This window comes from Larimichthys crocea, chromosome XX, assembly GCF_000972845.2.
Source record: "Larimichthys crocea isolate SSNF chromosome XX, L_crocea_2.0, whole genome shotgun sequence".
Lineage (NCBI taxonomy): Eukaryota > Metazoa > Chordata > Actinopteri > Sciaenidae > Larimichthys > Larimichthys crocea.
The window spans coordinates 15,904,541-15,922,382 of NC_040030.1; the positions used below are offsets into that span (position 1 = coordinate 15,904,541).

General features: G+C 49.5%; 2 protein-coding genes across 3 annotated transcripts in view; both read left to right on the forward strand.

Moving 5' to 3' along the window:
• The window catches only part of herc56.1 (HECT and RLD domain containing E3 ubiquitin protein ligase 56.1), an 820,440-nt gene that overhangs the window by 124,744 nt on the left and 677,854 nt on the right, over positions 1 to 17,842 (forward strand). The window lies entirely within an intron of this gene.
• hipk3a (homeodomain interacting protein kinase 3a) overlaps positions 1 to 17,842 on the forward strand; it is a 37,223-nt gene that overhangs the window by 14,869 nt on the left and 4,512 nt on the right. The window contains exons 5-17 of one of the 2 annotated variants that reach the window (XM_027272329.1): positions 9,914 to 10,037; positions 12,403 to 12,522; positions 12,858 to 12,944; positions 13,036 to 13,220; positions 13,312 to 13,477; positions 13,689 to 13,812; positions 13,889 to 13,983; positions 14,071 to 14,225; positions 14,311 to 14,472; positions 14,553 to 14,927; positions 15,021 to 15,182; positions 15,267 to 15,541; positions 17,321 to 17,481. In XM_027272329.1, coding sequence (XP_027128130.1) covers positions 9,914 to 10,037; positions 12,403 to 12,522; positions 12,858 to 12,944; positions 13,036 to 13,220; positions 13,312 to 13,477; positions 13,689 to 13,812; positions 13,889 to 13,983; positions 14,071 to 14,225; positions 14,311 to 14,472; positions 14,553 to 14,927; positions 15,021 to 15,182; positions 15,267 to 15,541; positions 17,321 to 17,481 — 2,191 coding nt within the window. The remainder of the gene's footprint in view (positions 1 to 9,913; positions 10,038 to 12,402; positions 12,523 to 12,857; positions 12,945 to 13,035; positions 13,221 to 13,311; positions 13,478 to 13,688; positions 13,813 to 13,888; positions 13,984 to 14,070; positions 14,226 to 14,310; positions 14,473 to 14,552; positions 14,928 to 15,020; positions 15,183 to 15,266; positions 15,542 to 17,320; positions 17,482 to 17,842) is intronic. The other variant, XM_027272330.1, reaches the window with a different exon arrangement.

A 17,842-nucleotide genomic window follows, 5' to 3' on the forward strand; every position in this document is an offset into this window, starting at 1 on the left:
TGTCCTTATCTTACCTTTTTAATTAGTGACTGATGGCTTTATTTGTCTCTGTTCTTCAGGTATGGCCTCACAAGTCTTGGTCTACCCATCACAACCGCACTCAGCTCAAAAAGTGCCTTAGGAACCAGCAGCAGTGGTACCAGCAGACACAAAGACGAAGCTCACCACAGCACCAACACCAGCAGAGCCTTTCAGAAACGACCCCCGCCCAAGACCTATGTGATCGGAGTAAACTACGGTATCGCCTACCCCAACAAACGTGATCCCGTCCTCAGCGGCGCCGACTCGGGGAGAGCGCACAGGGGACCGCAGCCCGGGAGAGGGAGAGAGGTGGGCGCTGCCGACTGCAGGACTACAGAGAGAGGAGAGCCGGGACAGACGAGGAGAAGGCCCACAGGAGGTGAGGCTTCGTAGAGACAGTGGTGGAACTCCATCGGGAGGAGGTGGAGGAGCAGGAGGAGGCCTGACTGCGGCTACTGAGGAGGGCCTGCATCAGAGCCGAGCAGGAGGAGGACAGAAGCAGGAGAGTACAAGCGAGAGGCGGATACGTCAACTTGTAGACACAGGCTCACCCAGAGATGTGAGCAGAAGACAGGCGAAGGTGGAGAACATCCCGGGGAGAAAAGCTGCGTCGGAAACATGCAGATTAGTGAGGAGTGCCTGCGCTGCCTTCACTTCCTCTGCCTGTGGCTATGTTGCAAACCAGCAAAGGGAACAATGCGGACACGCTCAGAGTCGGCGCGGAGGAACGCTGCCAGCTCAACACAACAGGGTCGGGGTGGACGGGACCGAAATGAGGCCTAACGCAGCTCCGGGACGACGACGGCGGCGGCGGCAGCGGAGCTACGGTGACCAGAAACGGATCGGTATGATGGCGACTATCATTAGTTCAGCACGAGGTTCTGTGCTCCTTGAAGAACAGCTACGAGGTGTGGAGTCCGGGTCGCGGCACCGTTCGGTGGCTGAAGGTGGAGAGGTAGACGAAGTGGTGTGTCAAGATACTCTGAAGAACCACCCACCAATGCACGTCATGGGACAGATGATTTTCTGTGTAGCGGGTTGGGATGTTGTTTGTTGTTCTTCTCACGGGATGATGTGTGTTTGGCGATCTTGTTGTGCACCGTTTGCTTTGATTCCACACGGTGGAGATCCTGGCACGGCTGAGCAGCGAGAACGCTGACGACGAGCACAACGTGGTGCGGCGGCCCTGGAGTGCTTCCAGCACCGCAGCCACACCTGCTGGTGTTTGAGATGCTGGGCAGACCTCTACGATTTCCTCAAACAGAACAAGTTCAGTCCACTGCCGCTCAAATCATCGGCCTATCCTGCAGCAGGTAAACTGACGCCCCCCCTTCCAGAGACACACCGCACATTCAGGGCCATAAAACTCAAGTCACGATCCGTCTTTGCAGGTGGCGACAGCCTTAAAGAAGCTCAAGTCTCTGGGTTTGATCCACGCCGACCTGAAGCCAGAGAACATCATGCTGGTGGACCCCACCGTGCAGCCCTACAGAGTCAAGGTCATCGACTTCGGCTCGGCTAGTCACGTCTCCAAGGCCGTCTGCTCCACGTACCTGCAGTCCAGATACTACAGGTGAGGACAGAGCGTGCTTCAGGCGAACGTAGCAGGGTTGTGTGCATTTGTGCCGAATGTGTCGGCTGTGAAACACCCAGGAAATAACTTTTCTTCTCTGATTAGAGGCTTCATCGAAGCCGGCGCTCGCTCACTCTCATTCACTGTCTGTCACTCAACCACTGCTTTCTCATCTGTCGGACACAAACCAGATTAACTTTTTCACGTCTCTATTTCGCAGCCTAAATTTGGAGTCCACTCAGATTTAGAAGCGCTTCATGATATAAACAAAGTCCGAACACAAAGAGTTGTCAGAGTTTATTTAGTTTTAGTCTCAGACTTTTCAGGCTGACGGTTTGCCAGTTTTAAGCGTCTGATTGGCCGCGCGTGACGTCTGGCTCCGTTTTCAAGGTTGGATCTGGCTCGACAACGTTGTCGCTGTAGCGCCACATCGAGTCGAATCCCTGCGTAATCCACCCTCACTGAGGTTAAAAGATCCGCCTTTGTTTCAGGATATTTCCGACTCTCACACGCCTTGAAAGCGCTGCGAGGGACTTGCCCCGCAGTAGATGAGGCTTGAGCTCGCTTTGTTAGCATTCTTTCTCTCTTCAAGCTACTTTGAATCCAACAAAAATCATTCACAGCGATCAGGAGACTTTTGTCAGCGTAGAAACGAAGATTCAGCGCTGAGCGTGTTTGTTTGTCTATATTTATTTATGCCATGTTTGTCATTGTTTGGTTAGGCCTGGGGTGGGGGGGTCGACACAGAAACCGCCCTCAGGTGATGAAAGTGAATTGTTTTACTTTTACTTTTAAGTGGAGTTTGTTTCAAGAGAACCAAAAGAGGTTGAAAGAAAGTAAAAGCTGCACACAGCGTTGACGCTTGGAACAAATGTTCAGAAACGCGTCCACAGGATATTTATAGGAAGAGACGACATGTCACGGAGTCCTGTCAAGTCGTTTGTCATCCGATATGCTGACTGACTCCCGTGGGTGACGGTTGTTTATTTGCGTGTCTGTGTTTGCTTCCCACAGGGTTTAGCAAAGTCTCTCCTGCAGCTTAATGTTGTTTCCCTTCTTACGAAAATGACGTGCTCTGTGCTAACATGCACGCTCTCAGCCCGAGCTCCAGGACTCCTTCTTCCTCCCTCCTTTCCTGCCCTCTTTTCTCTCTCAGTCCTCACCCTGCCTCCTCCATTCTTTCCTGCACCTCTTGGATTCCTGCCTGCCTGCGTGCATGCATGTATGTCTGATCTGTGCACAGCGCGTCACGCCCTACCTAAACTCTGGCAGCTCTTGCATAACGCGCAGGAGGAACTGAATGTTTATATGAGGAACAGCATCATGAATATTTGGCACGTCTTCCACGCCGGGGCGCGAGGAAGGAAGGCGCGCTCACGGAACGCGGCGAGCGCTGTCGTGCAAAAGACTCGAAAACAATGAATTCACAAAATGAATATTCTGCTGACTCATTGTGAAGTCGGTGACACATTTTTAATGACGTCCAAGCTCGTTTCGACGGGACGGCGTTTCCTTTTTTTTACACAACCGCTGGGCAATTTTCTCGCTTCCATTCACCCAAGCAGTTTCAGCAAGGTTGATCGGGTTGGGCAAACTATTGCAAAACTCTTCAAACATTGCACAATCTGTGACAAATGCTGGGTTCGTCTGCAGGCCGACATGCCGCAACACACCCACCGCTCCACTCCTGCAGAGAAATGTGACGACGAGGGCCTTCTGTTTTTTTTTTGTTTTAAAATAACAACCTCCGTGGACACACGGCAGCGCAACTTTGTCCAAAGGCGAGCCACTTTCTGGGACGGAGCTATAGCTGTTGCATAACATAAAGAGTTTGCTCCGCAGTTGACCTGGTTAAGTGTGTGTGTGAGATCATAGTGCAGTTAAAATGGGCTGGCACTGGATGTTTGTTCTTCTTTTTTTTTTTTTTTTCAGGAGGTCATCCAGGACACACACACACACACACACACACACACACACACACACACACCACACACACACACACAGAGGCCAGGGAAGAATGTGGTATGTAAAAAAGCCACATTTAGATCCAGGAAAAAACATTCAGACATCCGGTGTGTGTGTGTGTGTGTGTGTGTGGTGTGTGTGTGTGTGTGTGTGTGTCCACATTGGGTACTTCATGTGTAGGCTTTGGTTACACAATGTACCCTGAACACGCTTCACAATAACTCGGTTCCGTCGCAACAAAGAAGTTCTCTGATTGGTCGAGTCGTTCACCTGATGCGTATACACACTTGTGTGTGTGTGTTCCTCTTGCATCGATCTATCTGTATGTTATGTCATTTGGTTTGACGTCAGGTTATCAGGGAGCGGCGTGCAGGACTCGGTGTCTCCTCGTCTCCACCGCTCACGTTGCATAATGACTGTATTGTATTGTTACACAGTGAGGCTGCTAAGAAATGCTGCCCTCACCACAGCTGCTGGGGTTTTCCCTGGATTTTCCAGAAAACAGAGGTGCGGGGTGGCAGCGCTGCCAGCCGTGTGGCTTTGTGGCAAAAAGTCAGGACACAAAGGAAAGTGTAAAGGTCAGGCTGTCTTAACGCTGTCATTACAGATCCAGAGTTGTAAATTACCTACAGACCGACGCAGACAGCGTTTCTGATGTTTGTTTGCCATCGACGGGCAGAAATGAAGTCAAAGGACACGAGTTCTCTCTGGTTGAATGTCCTCATACAAACACATTGTTAGGGGGATTTTTAAGAAAAACCCTTAAATAAGGAGGATCGGATTCAAAGCATCAAAGGTTAAGTTGAATTATTGTTCTTGTACAAAAGTGCAACACATTAAAGGGCTTACAGAGAAAAGGCTCCCTGAGGAGCTCTAACAGTTGGTTCTTATACATTTTCCTAATAATGGGCTGTGTCAAATTGTTAACAGACAAGTTTTCTTCCGCATATCCCCTGAATCAGTAGACGTATGTCCCCATCTAGATGTCCCTCTCTAGGGATGGGAATTGATGATTTTTACGATTCAATTAACGATTCGATTCTTTATCGTTCTCATTGGAGGGAAAAAGGAGACAAAACAGTTTGATCAGCATCATCTAGGAGAGGTAGTGAACTGGAGCGAGTACTAGTACAGCTGCCAGCACTCTCTCTCTCATGGCATCTTCTAAATGTAATGCAGAAGGCATTCGTTTAATGTGAACTGTTTTAGCATGTTTTACAAAGAGCACAATGGCTAACATGTAGGCGTGTGTTATTTACCTCTGTAGTAACCACAGAGGTGTCATAGCCTGGCTGCTGCCAAGCGTGTCAAAAACACGACATTCATTAAAAAATATTGCATGTTGTGTGCGTAAATGTTTCTGCATGTTTGTCGTGTTCCCTCCTGACGCTGTTTATCTCCACTTTGCAATGATTGCAAGTCGCCCTGTTGACGTCTGTTTTGGTGAAATGCAGCCGAACTTTGGAGCGTTTGAACCGAGTGGGTGACATTGTTTATACTGATTGCACTGCACGTGAGAAACTTCTTGCGTAAGTTACGTGGCGTAATTTGTCGTGCTTGCTGGAATCGAGCGTGCGTAACTTATTGCGGAAGTTACGTGACGTGATTCGATAGGATAATCATTAGATAAACGATTCCATGGAATTGAAACACACGGAACTGGTTCTCGATTCCCATCCCTACCCCTCTCTGACCTGTCCCAGGCTCATTCTGTTCTGGAATCCCTTTATTCATACATTAACCTGAACCTTCCCCTGCCAGTCTTAGTATAACAGCAATAAAGGGAAGTGCCCTCAATACATTGTAATAAATAGGAACTAACATCGTATAATTCAAAAGTGTAATCATATGTTACCTCCTCCAGTGAACGAAGAGAGTCAGTCTTGATGACGGTATAAAGAATGGACTGAGTGACTTCACATCGGCTGAAAGACGCCTCGGTGTCCAAATAAGCCAAATGTGACGACACCCACCTGTCAATCAAAGCGTCCACGCTCTTAACCCTGCATAACTTTAAGCCTTAATATAATGTGAACAGGTGAGTTGTATATAAATTCACCCTCAGTACAGTTGTCATGAACGGGGAAATTAGCTACAGAGACCAAAACTGTTTTTTGTACCAGGCTGTAAACATGTTTATTTCTGCTGTGAAGTTTTGAACATGGGGACTTATGGAGACTGACTCACTTCTGGAGCCAGCCTCGTACAGTTTTTAGCGCTTAGGAACTGGCTTCACTTCACAGCCGGCGAGGTTGCCGCTTAACTCCTTGAACCAGGCGTCGTTCTGCAGATCTGCTGCTAGGCGCTACGTTTCCATGCCGCCATCTGAAATGAGCAGCTTGGTCGGTGGTTACTTTGGTACATTTTAGAGACTGACTGTGTTAGACACACACAGACACTGAGTCAGTGAGATTCAAAGTTTGTGTCATTGTGTGTGTGTTTGGCTCAGGTGGCAGCATGTCCAGTAATTGCAGGCTGTTGTGTTTGATCCTCCTGTTTTGAATTCAGGTTATTCTGGATTTCTACTGACGCATCATCGTTTCTGATCAAACATATTTGTTCGTCTTCCACCGGTCAAACATAACGAAGCGTGAACATGTGCAGCCTTCCTCTGCTTTTCTTGCTTAGTCATGTTTAGTTTTTGGAAGAATGAGCTCTGAGCTCGTAACATGAACTCTGGAGCGTAACCGTGTCGACAGAAAGCCCTCCGGCAGAAGCTCGCCTCGCTCTAATGTGTTGCTGTTGCCATGGCAGCGTGGACACAGCAGGGCCCCGGCGAGGTGACTGTTCCCGTCCTGTGGGTGCCTCGCCTGGTGACGTAAAACCAGCCTCCCACAATGAAAATGGAGCACTGGGCTAACATGAATAATTGAGGCGAGCGGATCAGGTGGAAGGAAAAGACGGCTATCGTCTTTGCACGCTTCCAGATCGGGGCGGCTCGTGTCAGACTTCCTTCGTCTGAGGTGTGATTTCTCTGTCGCACAGGTGTTGTTTTACAGCAGCGGCACACGGTACTGTCCGCTGGGTCCATGCAGACGTTCAGACGTGCTGGGTTTGCTTCCTAAAAACAGTTCTGAGTCCGTTTCAGGGCCAGAAAAGAGAGCGGGTTTGAAGTTTGGGGACTTGTTGTTGCTATGGGAAAAGATTCCACCGTTTGCAGGTTCTCCTTTCTTGTAATGGTCAGCAGGTACATGCTGCCTTATGAATAATACATCATCACTCACAGTGAGTGGTGTACGCAGTGTGTCGATACTCTCGTCCTCGCTTGGCCTTATTCTTTTATTTCTGCCGTTCTTTGTCTCCGGTTAGTTTAATTATGGTCGAGTTGCTGAGCTGCTGTGGTTTTAAACCAGCGGGCGCACAGAAAAGGAGAAGCTGACGTTGTCCAGAGCTTTCCAACCCTCCTCCGCTCACTCCTCTTTCCTTCCTATAAACATTTAAGACGTCTTCGTCTGAGCTCGATCGTCTTTTAGGACTGACGTTTGAAGTATTAAACCGGCCGTCTTTGAAAAGTGTGTTTTTCTTTTGCGTCGGCGTCTTTTTGTCCCGAACGTAGACGCGTTCTGAAAACGTAACGGGGAGGTAATCGCGTGTCGCTCGATGTTTCGATCTTGGCGTGTTCGGTCTCATGTAACTTGATCTACTGTCACACACACTGAGCCTCAGCGTTGAGCTTTGTCTCCAGGTCTTAAAGCACACGGTTCATATGTCGCATATGTGTGTGTGTGTGTGTGTCCACAGTTATCTCAGTGATTTGCATACAACAGTGGTTACACTCTGCTGAGTTCGTTCTTGTCCTGACTGCTGCTCTCTAATGTGACTAGTCAGTTCTGGAACCCAGCGTGGCTGCCAAACAGTGTGTGTGTGTGTGTGTGTGTGTTGGCGCTCTGAAAGGCTGATGCTGGAACAACAAACAGACACACCCCGTCCACCTTTAATCAGTCTGAAGTCAGAATATTTGTAATATTTTCTAAATGATATTTTGAGTTTTGAAACACTTCCCGTCTGCTGGATGTGAGACTAAAGTTCAGCTGAACATCCCCGTCGGTGTGTCAGACAGAAGTGAAAGCTGAGTAAGAACATACAGTCTGTGTGTGTGTGTGTGTGTGTGTGTTTGCTTTGTGCTTTTAAAGGTCCGGTGTGGAGGATTTAGTGCCACCTAGTGTTGAAGTTGTCCCAAACGTCCCACGCCTCACCCTCTCCGTCCAAACACAGTGAGAGCGGGTCCTCTTCCATGGAGTCCGCCCGAGTTTTTCCCCGGGTTGCAAAGGGTGGAAAGTTTCCAGTAAATTTCTGGTAAATCTCCAGTAGGCCTGCAGTAAACAGTCCCAGTTTGTACATGTTACATGTTACATGTGAGGCGTGGGAGAGTATTCAGTTGGTTCACAGTCTGCGTTGCAGGAACGTTCTCTAAACGTTTGAGACTGTTGCATAATGTGACGACTTCTTCCTCTTTTAAAGCAGCAATAGGAAATGGTGAAGTGTCATTTCCTCCTCCGGACACACACACACACACACACGCACACACACACGGCGATGCGCAGCGGCCCCGTTTATCACCCTGTAATACTGTTACATTATGGCCTTGCGTCCGGCCGTTGCCTGGCAACAGTGGTTTCCCCCCGCGGTCGTCACAGCAGTGGTTGCTATTTGCAGCCCTGTTGCTCGGCTGCTGTGTCCAGGCCTTAATGGCCCATTGTTTTCATGCAGGATCACCAGGCCCCTGTTTGAATTGTGCAAGTGACAAAGTCCATCGAGAGCTGCAGGAGGTTTAGACGCACGTCATGTGGTGTAATGTTCTGAGAACCTGGAATCAGACACTGACATAACGTTTAACCTGTTTAACATTGGATTTCATTTAAACAATGATGGACGTGTTAGTGCAACAATAACTCATAGAAACGAGGTCCAGTTGTAGAGAGGGACAGATGTATCATGTCCAGCTGTTGGTAGTGTTGTAGAGGAGGTCCTCTCTGAAGAGCTGGAGGTCTTCAGGAGGTCTGTGAAGGTAGAGAGGGACGCCCCTGATCTGTAGGAACTGGTAGGACGTTCCACCAACGGGGAACAACAGACAGAAAAGTTTGGACTGTCCTGAGTAGGGATGTAACGATACACTGAACTCACGACTCGATTCGAGTCACGATACGATTTTTTTTTTAAATTAAAATGAGCTACAGACAAATTATGACCAAATAAAATTATAATATTTATTATACTTTTTATTTGTAGGAAAAAAATCTCTTTACAGAAAAAAAAATCTTTCTTTACAGAAACTCTCAAACAGTTTGTGTTCTCTTACAAAAAGTGCAACTTACATCTTAAACAACAAAACACATGACAGATATCAGCTTTCTTTAGAAACAATCTCACAGTAAACTGCTGTTAACTGCTGTGATGTGCAGTTTTCGCTCACTAAGTGGCGTAACCAGGGCTCTAAATTAACTTTTTTGATCACCAGCCAATGTGGCTGGTAAGTTTTGTACATAACAATAAAATAAAAACATAAAACTTGCGAGCAGCACGTGTCAATTTCCACAGAGCACCTCGAGCGGGCGAAAGCCAGACACAGAAAAAGCAAAGAGAATGGATTGTGGATTTTCAAAATAAAATACCCCGTGCAAACTGCCGGTCGTAAAAACAGACAAAAACGAAACTAATTAACTACGTAACATATTTACACATGTAGAAGCATGTTTAGAAGAACATACACCGGGAAAATGTCCAAATCTAAGCAGGTAAACAAAGTCTGGCGGGCTAAGCGCTCGCTCCTGAAACACTCCCGGTGGGGTTTGAAGTCGCGTGCAGGACGGACCAAACACGCCACGCTCACGCAACGCGCCTGTTTGACCAGTGAGAGCACGCGCTGTGCAGGTTCCCATTCGCCAAGAATTGCGATTCATTTTTTTCTGTCAACCGATGCGAGTCGTCACATTTTAATCATGTCACGATGCATCGTTACATCCCTAGTCCTGAGGTAACGTATGTCTGTGTGAGGACAGCGGCAGCGTCACAGATGCACTGTCCATTCTCTAAACTGTCAGTGTCACTAGACGACGAATAAAGAAGCAAAATATGTTGTTGTTGTTCAGCATGCGTACATCGTGACAACTGAATGTGGAAAAACTGAGTGATTTATTGAACCAGGCTGCTGTTTCCGACGTGTTTGGGTTTAATCGAAGCCATCAGAGCAGGCGAGTGGTCCAGACGAGCCTCTGAGGTTTGTCCACAGTGTTCTGACTCTTTCTGTTTTAGAGCTGACAGCACTGAATCCTCCGAGGTGTGACAGTGTGAATACTTTGTGTTGACCAGCTCACAGATGTAACCTTTCCTCCCTCTCCCTCTCTCTCTCTGCAGGGCTCCAGAGATTATTTTGGGCCTGCCATTTTGCGAGGCCATCGACATGTGGTCCCTGGGCTGCGTGATAGCCGAGCTCTTCTTGGGCTGGCCCCTCTACCCCGGAGCGCTGGAGTACGACCAGGTAACATTCCTAAAACATGCGCGCACACAAGAACTACAAGCTGCTGTATCGCACACAGTCCAAAGAAGGGAAGAAGAGGAACAGGAAGACGTGTGTGTTCGATGTGTTCATCACAGTTAAAGCTTTTATTTGTTGTTGCTCAACAAATCCTGCACCAAATCCACCTCATACTAATCTGAGCCCAGCCAATCAGGAAATTGTTCTTGGCAACGTGTGATTATCTTCCCACAGGGCCGTGCGGTCTGAAACTACACAAGTGGGACTCAAACCGGAGTCCCCCCGGGCGAGGGAGGGAGGGAGAGGGAGAGCGAGGGAGCATGGGAAAAGGCCCACACGGCGTTCACAGGGATTACCTCGTGTTTGACAGCTCGGCGCAGAATCGTCGTGTTTTCGGCGTGCACGTTGATTTGCATTGTCGCGTCTCTGCGCTGGGAGAAAAGATATTATTTGACCTTTTATGGGCATGTGCTGTTCCCCCCGACGCGCTCAGATATTCGACTTCCTGTGCCAAATCAAACGCTGATCAGACGCCAGAATCGAACGTTCTTGCTCCAGAGGAGAGTTCAGGGCTCGCTCGGTGGGAACCGTCACGCGTGTGCGTGTGTCAGAGATGGAGGCTGACGGAGCTGCTGTACCATCAGGACAAACACACACTGTCGCGCACACTGAGCCCCTAAAAGTATGCCGTACTATGCCAAGGCTCGCTGCAGTTCCACTCTACACAGCAAAATGTATTTATAAACATAAGCCTGATGGTAGACGTGTGCACACACACACACACACACACACACACACTGTGAAGCGTTCAGTGCACCATCAGCAGGTTCTCAGTCCAGTGCCCTCTGGCCAGTCGGGGTGTTTGTTCTGGGCTGTGGACTCTCTCTCTCTGAGACACACACACACACACACACACACACACACACACACACACAGGATTTCCAGCGGTCATGGGATTTCTGGAGAATTATGAGCGTGGTCACGAAGACGGGACATGTTTGAGTTTGAGGAAGTCTGCAGAAAAATGCAGTAACACAGCAGAGAGTGTAAAACTCCCGAAAACTTTAGAAATCCGTCTCTCTGCTTCACGTGTCACACACAGCTCGTCGTCTGAGTTGTTTCATTTTGCACGTCTTCATCACGTCACGTCGCAGCTGCAGCCTGCACACGACTTGAACCCCCACGGAGAGTTTCAGAAGCGTTTAGCACGCCATGCTTTGTTAACTTGCACAGATTTCCTAATTTTTCTGCTGTACGTGCCCCATAATATGTAAATATGCTACGTAGAGTATGTTACATTGTTTCCCTTCTGGCTGTTGGCACGTGGTAATTTTTCAGAAGTGACGGTATCTCTGTCTTGACTCCCCGTCCCGCTGGGACGACGGAGCTTCCAGCGTGGTTTGAAACATTGACTCGAATGGCCGCGGCGTACGTGCCCGGTGGAATTTAAAGGGATGAGGGAAGGTGTAGCTGCCCTCTGATCTCAGGAGGTAGAGCGGGTCGTCCACTAATCAGGTGATGGACGGCTCGATCCCCAGCTCCTTCAGTCTGCATGTCGAAGATTCTCAATCCCAAATTCCTCCCGGAGGTTTCACCATCGGTGTGAGAGTGAGAGCGGTCAGAAGACTTTGAATCATCGTGGCTGTAAACTTGACAGAGCGAGCATGAGGCCGAGCAGCGCAGGTTGTGTCTGTCGGTCCTCCGCTCTCTAAACGTTTCACCACATTACTCTTCAGCATGTTCACCGGTGTGTCGCAGGCCGTGGTCGTGAGATTCACATCAGGGACGTTTTTAATCTCACTTCAAGTTCAAGTCAGGAAATCGAAGACGTGACGCTCTGAGGATGCTCGTGTAGGTTAAACCTGAGGTCAGTCTCAGTCAGGAAGGTCTGAATCTTCAGGGCATGAAGTGTGTGTGTGTGTGTGTGTGTGTGTGTGTGTGTGTGTGTGTGGTATGTTTGCAGCATCCACCCGGGGCTCTGAAGCGCTTCATCTATGTCAGCTTGGCAGAGCAGCAAAGGTTGAAGTGCAGCGATTTTGAATGTTCCGTATTAGATAAGCAGCAACTTATAGAGCAGCTGCTGGACACAGTGGAAGTTTGCAGCGTGTAACACACACAAACACACACACAAACACTCTGTGTGTGTGTGTGAACTCTTATTCCAGCTTCATTCTTTCAACAAATAAACAGAGTTCATGTTTTCACGACGCTTAACAAAAAAAAGTACCAAATGAAATGACGCTCAGGCTGATTATCTTGTTGTGATGTGAGTCGTCTCTCTCTCCCACATTTTCCCATGCTTTCTGTCCTCCCCCCTCTTCCTCTCCTCCTCCTCCTCCTCCCTCCTCCGTCTCCTCTCTCTGCTCAGATCCGCTACATCTCTCAGACTCAGGGCCTTCCTGCCGAGCAGCTGCTCAACAAGGGGACCAAGACCTCTCGTTTCTTCTCCAAAGAGTCTGACTCGCCGTACGCCTCCTGGAGACTAAAAGTACGTGTGCACACACACACGTTATAGACATCCTGTCTGGTTGCGGGGCACATATGCACAGAAACGAAGTCTCAGCGTGTTACCTGTAGGAAACAGCTGCATGAGCTTCTCGAAGCAGGACAGAGGCAGCCTGAGGAAACGTGAAACTGTGTTTAGACTTCTCGCTGAGCCGACTCTAAATAATTTAAAGTCAACGCAACGCTAATATTTGTCAGTCCGCGTACTTCCCAGGGAAAAGTCCAACTGCCTGAACACACAGATTGACATGGAAACACACCCTGTGTGTGTTTGAATCTTAATATTTTGACCTGATTTTAATCTTTGTGCTTCTGCAGACGACAGAAGAGCACGAGAAAGAGACGGGACTAAAATCCAAAGAGGCCAGAAAGTACATCTTCAGCTGTCTGGACGACATCGCACACGTGAGTCCACAGATCACTCTGTGGATGTTGTAGCTGCTCGCTTCTTTCTCACTCAGTCCTGACATGAACGGGTTTCTCTCCCATCCGTCAGGTGAACCTGGTGCTCACTCCCGATAACAGCGACATGCTCGCAGAGAAGGCCGACAGGAGGGAGTTTGTGTCTCTGCTGAAGAGCATGCTGCTGATCACCGCCGAGGACCGGACGGTTCCCTCCAGCGTCCTCAATCACCCCTTCCTCACCATGACTCACCTGCTGGACTACCCGCACAGTAACCAGTGAGGCTCGTTTGTTGTTCTCCGCCTGCAGTAACTTCCAGTCGATGAATTATCGAGTCTTAAAAATCGACTTTCCTCCTCCTCTCCGCAGCGTGCAGTCGTCTTTCCGCATCATGGACATGTGTCACAGCCGGCCCACCAACGCCATCTTCGACGCTCTGAATCAGAACACCATTCACTTCTCGAGACCTCCCGTGGCCCCCGCCGTGTCCTCGGGCCTCCCGCTGGGCTACAGCAACATACCGGTCCACACTCAGGTGACACGCTGTAGCATGTTTTACCTCTGTGTTATGTTTCAGTGCATCACTCGTCACATAAATGTGTCTAATCTTTGGTTGCATAACGTCTCTGTGCTGCTGACTTAATGTCGCCCTCTTCAGGGTAGAACGTGTCATAACATCACCTCAGGAAACTGGTCACACGTGACTGTCAATCATTATCCTCCTCTTGCTCTCTTCTGTTTCCTAGACTATAACCCAGTCCGCTCAGTCAGTGTTGCATCCTGGGATAGCTCTAGCGCCTGGGAGTGGTCAGTTTGGGTGCAGCGACTCGTTTCCACCCGCCCTTCTTCTTTGCCCCCCCGCCATGCAAGGTGTGTGGACGTTTCCATTGTTTGAATGCGAAGGCTGCGTAGGTGCGTGTCTAACGGGTGCTTTGTTTTCTTAAAGGTAACCTCAACCAACCAGCGGGTTATTCCGTTCCCATGGTAACTCAGGCCCCTCCCATACAGCCCCTCCCGGTGAGGCCTGGTGTGATCGCTCAGGTAAGACACAGACCCAAACATGGACACGACGACCTTCCTCCAGTCTCTCTGACACACAGCGTCTTCGCCTCTGTCGCGTTCCCGCAGCAGGCCTGGTCCAGCCGGGGGCAGCAGCTCCTCGTCCCGGCAGCCTGGCAGCAGATGACCACGGTGGGTCCTCCCCCCTCTCACCCACCTCCACCACCCCCGTCCTCCCTTACCAGCGACACCGCAGGCGGCCCGCAGAGGATCAGCGACTGGGGGTGAGTCACCCAGATGTTATTTACGAGTATAGCATGTAATCTATTACTTTTACTCAAAGTATAACGCCACATTTTGTCTTAACAGGAAAGTGCGTCCCCACAGCAGCCACTACAACTCGGTGATGCAACAGCCTCTCCTGACCAATCAGATGTCGGCCCTCTCTGCCCACCAGCCAATCAACATCGGCATAGCTCACGTCGTGTGGCCTCAGCCGGCCAATAAGAGGAACAGACACAGTCACAACAGGTGAGATTCAGCTCCCTCAGACTGAAACCGCTCCGCCGTTTTGTTTCTGTCTAACACGTCGACTGTTTGTGTGTTTAAAGGAACCTGTCGCACCTCAACAACATCCACATATCGGCGTGTCGGACCCCCAAAATGTCCGACATTGTGGGACAGGCGGAGGCGCGGCGGGAGCAGCCGCAGAGGGAGGCGCCGCTGGTGGAAACCAGGCAGCCAGAGGTTCATAACACAGACGAGGAAGAAGACGACGCGGAGGAGGAAGTGAGCTGCTTCAAAGAGGCGGTGCCAAACAACAACAACAACGGCCAGCTGGAGCTGTCGGGTCAGCAGCAGCGAGACGTGGCCGTGCTGATGGGCGACACGCCGAGCCCCGCGGGCAGCGTGATCAGCATCCACAGCGAGCTGACGGACGGAGAGGAGGAAGGCGACGACGACCCGCAGAGGTGCCGCCTGAGTGGGTGAGTTAACAAGAAACACACAGGGAGGACGTCGCTTTAAGAAACATCTGGAGCGCTCTGAGCCTCCGTAACGCTGCGTCCTTCTGTCCACAGCTGCAAAGAGGAGTGTGAGTGCGAAGCGTGCAGGAACACCAGCGTGTCCATGGAGAGAGTGTGTTCCCTCAGCAGCCCCGACAGCAGCCTGAGCACCAGCTCTTTCGCCTCCAACTCGCTTCAGTCCAGCCCCTCCGTCTCGCCGTGCAAGAGGCCCAACAGGTTTGAACCGACACGAACGTTCAGATAACAGAGAAGTAACGTTCCACGAAGAGAGACGCTCATTTCTCGTCTGTCTCTCACCAGCATGTCCGAGGACGACGGCCACGAGAGCGGCTGCGACACAGTGGAGGGCTCCCCCACGTCTGACACGTCCACCTCCCCGCGCGGCAACAGCACCTACCATTACCTCGACAACGGTAACCACAACAACCGGCCGCCTTTGGCCGCGATGGTAGCGCCGCTGCCTTCCCCTGCGGTGCAGGGCAGGAGCCCCCGCGGCGTCAGGACGATGGTGGTTCCACCGATGAGGGTGCAGAACAATAACACGCAGGGGGCCGAGGAGCGCGTCCAGAGGACGGGTCAGTGCAGATGTTTCACATGTTTCACTCTGTTTTAACCAATCATGATGTTTGTGTACTAACACCCTGCAAAGTGTTTGTTCCCCCCCATAAATGTGTCATCTCGCCGCTTGTCTGTGGTCTGTCACCTGTGCTTTGGTGGTGTCTGCTTTGCAGGTCATATGGAAGCAGTGGGGGCTTACCACCCCCTAGTGGGTCATAGAGGCTTTAACAGGTGATCAAGAGACACCGACAGAGAAGCAGCCACGTCGAACCAAGACCTCAGAGATGCATCCACAGGAGGCAATGCTAACATTGTCCCAGATTCTTTTTTTATGGCTTTCCCTCCACTGAATTATCAGTTTACTTTAAGGAGTAAAGAGACAGAGACAGAGCTGGTGTTGGTTCGTCCCCTGAGGCTGATGAACGGTGTAGAAACGAAGTCTGTCGACATCTAGAGTGAGCTTCAGTGAAGCAGATCTCCCCAAAGCAAAGCCCACAACGTCTGGGCGCTGTGCAGGAAGCGTGAAATGACGGTGGAGCTTTTTTCTTCCCGTTAATCCTTCAAGTTAACTTTCCCCAACTCAAGTGCCTCGAACAAATCCACCTGTGTTTGACAGCACGACTTCTGCCTGCACCAGTGACCCAGAATTAGATTTTTTTTTTTTTTTTACAGAAGAAGAGTTTTAGAGTCTTAGTTTCTACAAGTGGAGGGAAAAGTGGATGCATTTCATGCGGTGTTGTGTCGGAGTCTCGTGTTTTCTCTGCTGGTTCTTGCCACGCAGCAAAAGTTTCCCTCGAGACACTGATCTGACATCAGTTAAATTTGCTCATTTTTATTCACGTTATACTTCAAACTGATCCAGATCAGAGTCTGAGGATCGACTTTCTGCTCCTCAGGTTCGTTTTTCTGAGTGCCAACAATCTTTGTTTCTTTCTCTTTCCTCCACTTCACAGATTTTATTGTTTATCGTTCTGTTAAAAAGTAAAAGACACGTTTGACGCTTTAAACGCAGCAGAAATTACAGCGTGGCCGTAAAGCTGTCGTCCTTCTACACCAGGTGACTCGTCTCGTGCCCAGCTACGATATAAAACCTCTTTCACGCCGACTGTAAGCCAGGAGGAGCGCAGCGTGTAGTTGATGAGTTAAACTCCTTTGTTGTCGTCTCAAAGGTTAGCTCGATCTCTCGTGTTTAGTTTTGCCCACTCGAGTTTTGTCTGTAAAAATCTTCCCACTTTTTTAGAAATGTTCAGGTTTTTTTTAGAGCTACGTTGATCGTCTTTGATCAGGAGAACAATTCGACATCTTCTGTCCTTCACAGCGACGTCCTGTTTAGTGTTTTTCAAACGTGAGGATTCTGTGCTCGTCTTGTCCGTCATTTACTTTGCCGGTAGTTCATCCTGAAGGTCACAACAGCCATGCAAACTGAAGCGACACGCGCTGGCCTCATTAATCCAGCTTCATTTGATATAAATACACCTGCTTAAAGGAACAATCTGCCAGATATTTACTGTATTGAATCATAAAATGACGTTTAAGGAAACACGCTCAAATACTGGATATCACAGGAGCAGAGTTACGTATCGTTCCTTTAAAGAACCTTTCAGTAAACGTGGTTTGGTTAATCGAACATACACTAATCAGCTGTTGAATCCTCTTCCCTTCCTGTCTGCTGTGCATGCTCGTTTGTTGTTTGAAGTCTTCAGTCTTGCAGGTCGTACGGACTAAACCTGCCGTCTTCAGTGTGCACGTCCTCGCTCGACTCACTCCTGTCTTTTTTTTTTTCTTCTCTGTCCCAGTGTCAGAGTCCTGGTCCCGGTCCAAAGGTCGCTGCAGCATCGTAGGGCAACACAGCACTCCCTCTTCCGTCCCCCTCCTCCCATCCGGCCCCCTCATGTCCCGACAGCAAAAGGTGACTGGACAGCAGCAGCAGCACCCTCCTCCTCTGGGCTTTGGACAGGTCGGTTCGGTTCTTTGTCTTTGTGACGTGTAGGCGGATGACGCTGAAGCTGAACGCCTCCAAATATGTTTTTTCTTGTTTTTGTATTTGTCCAAAAAAAAAGAGCGGGAAAATTTAACATGGGCGCTTATGGACGGAATGTTCGGAAGCTAGAGTGAGTCACATGACCGCTAGAGTGGAAAATCTGTACCAGAAAATAATGTTTAAACTGCTCTCACGGCCACAAATTTCACTCTACAGAAATAATTTGAACATCAGGTTGTTGGAAAATTTGTGCTGCTCGCTCACATAAACCTGCTGAAGCTGTCAGACTTCTAGTTTTGGCTCTGTTAGCTCAGATGTGTCAGGATCACCCACCAAC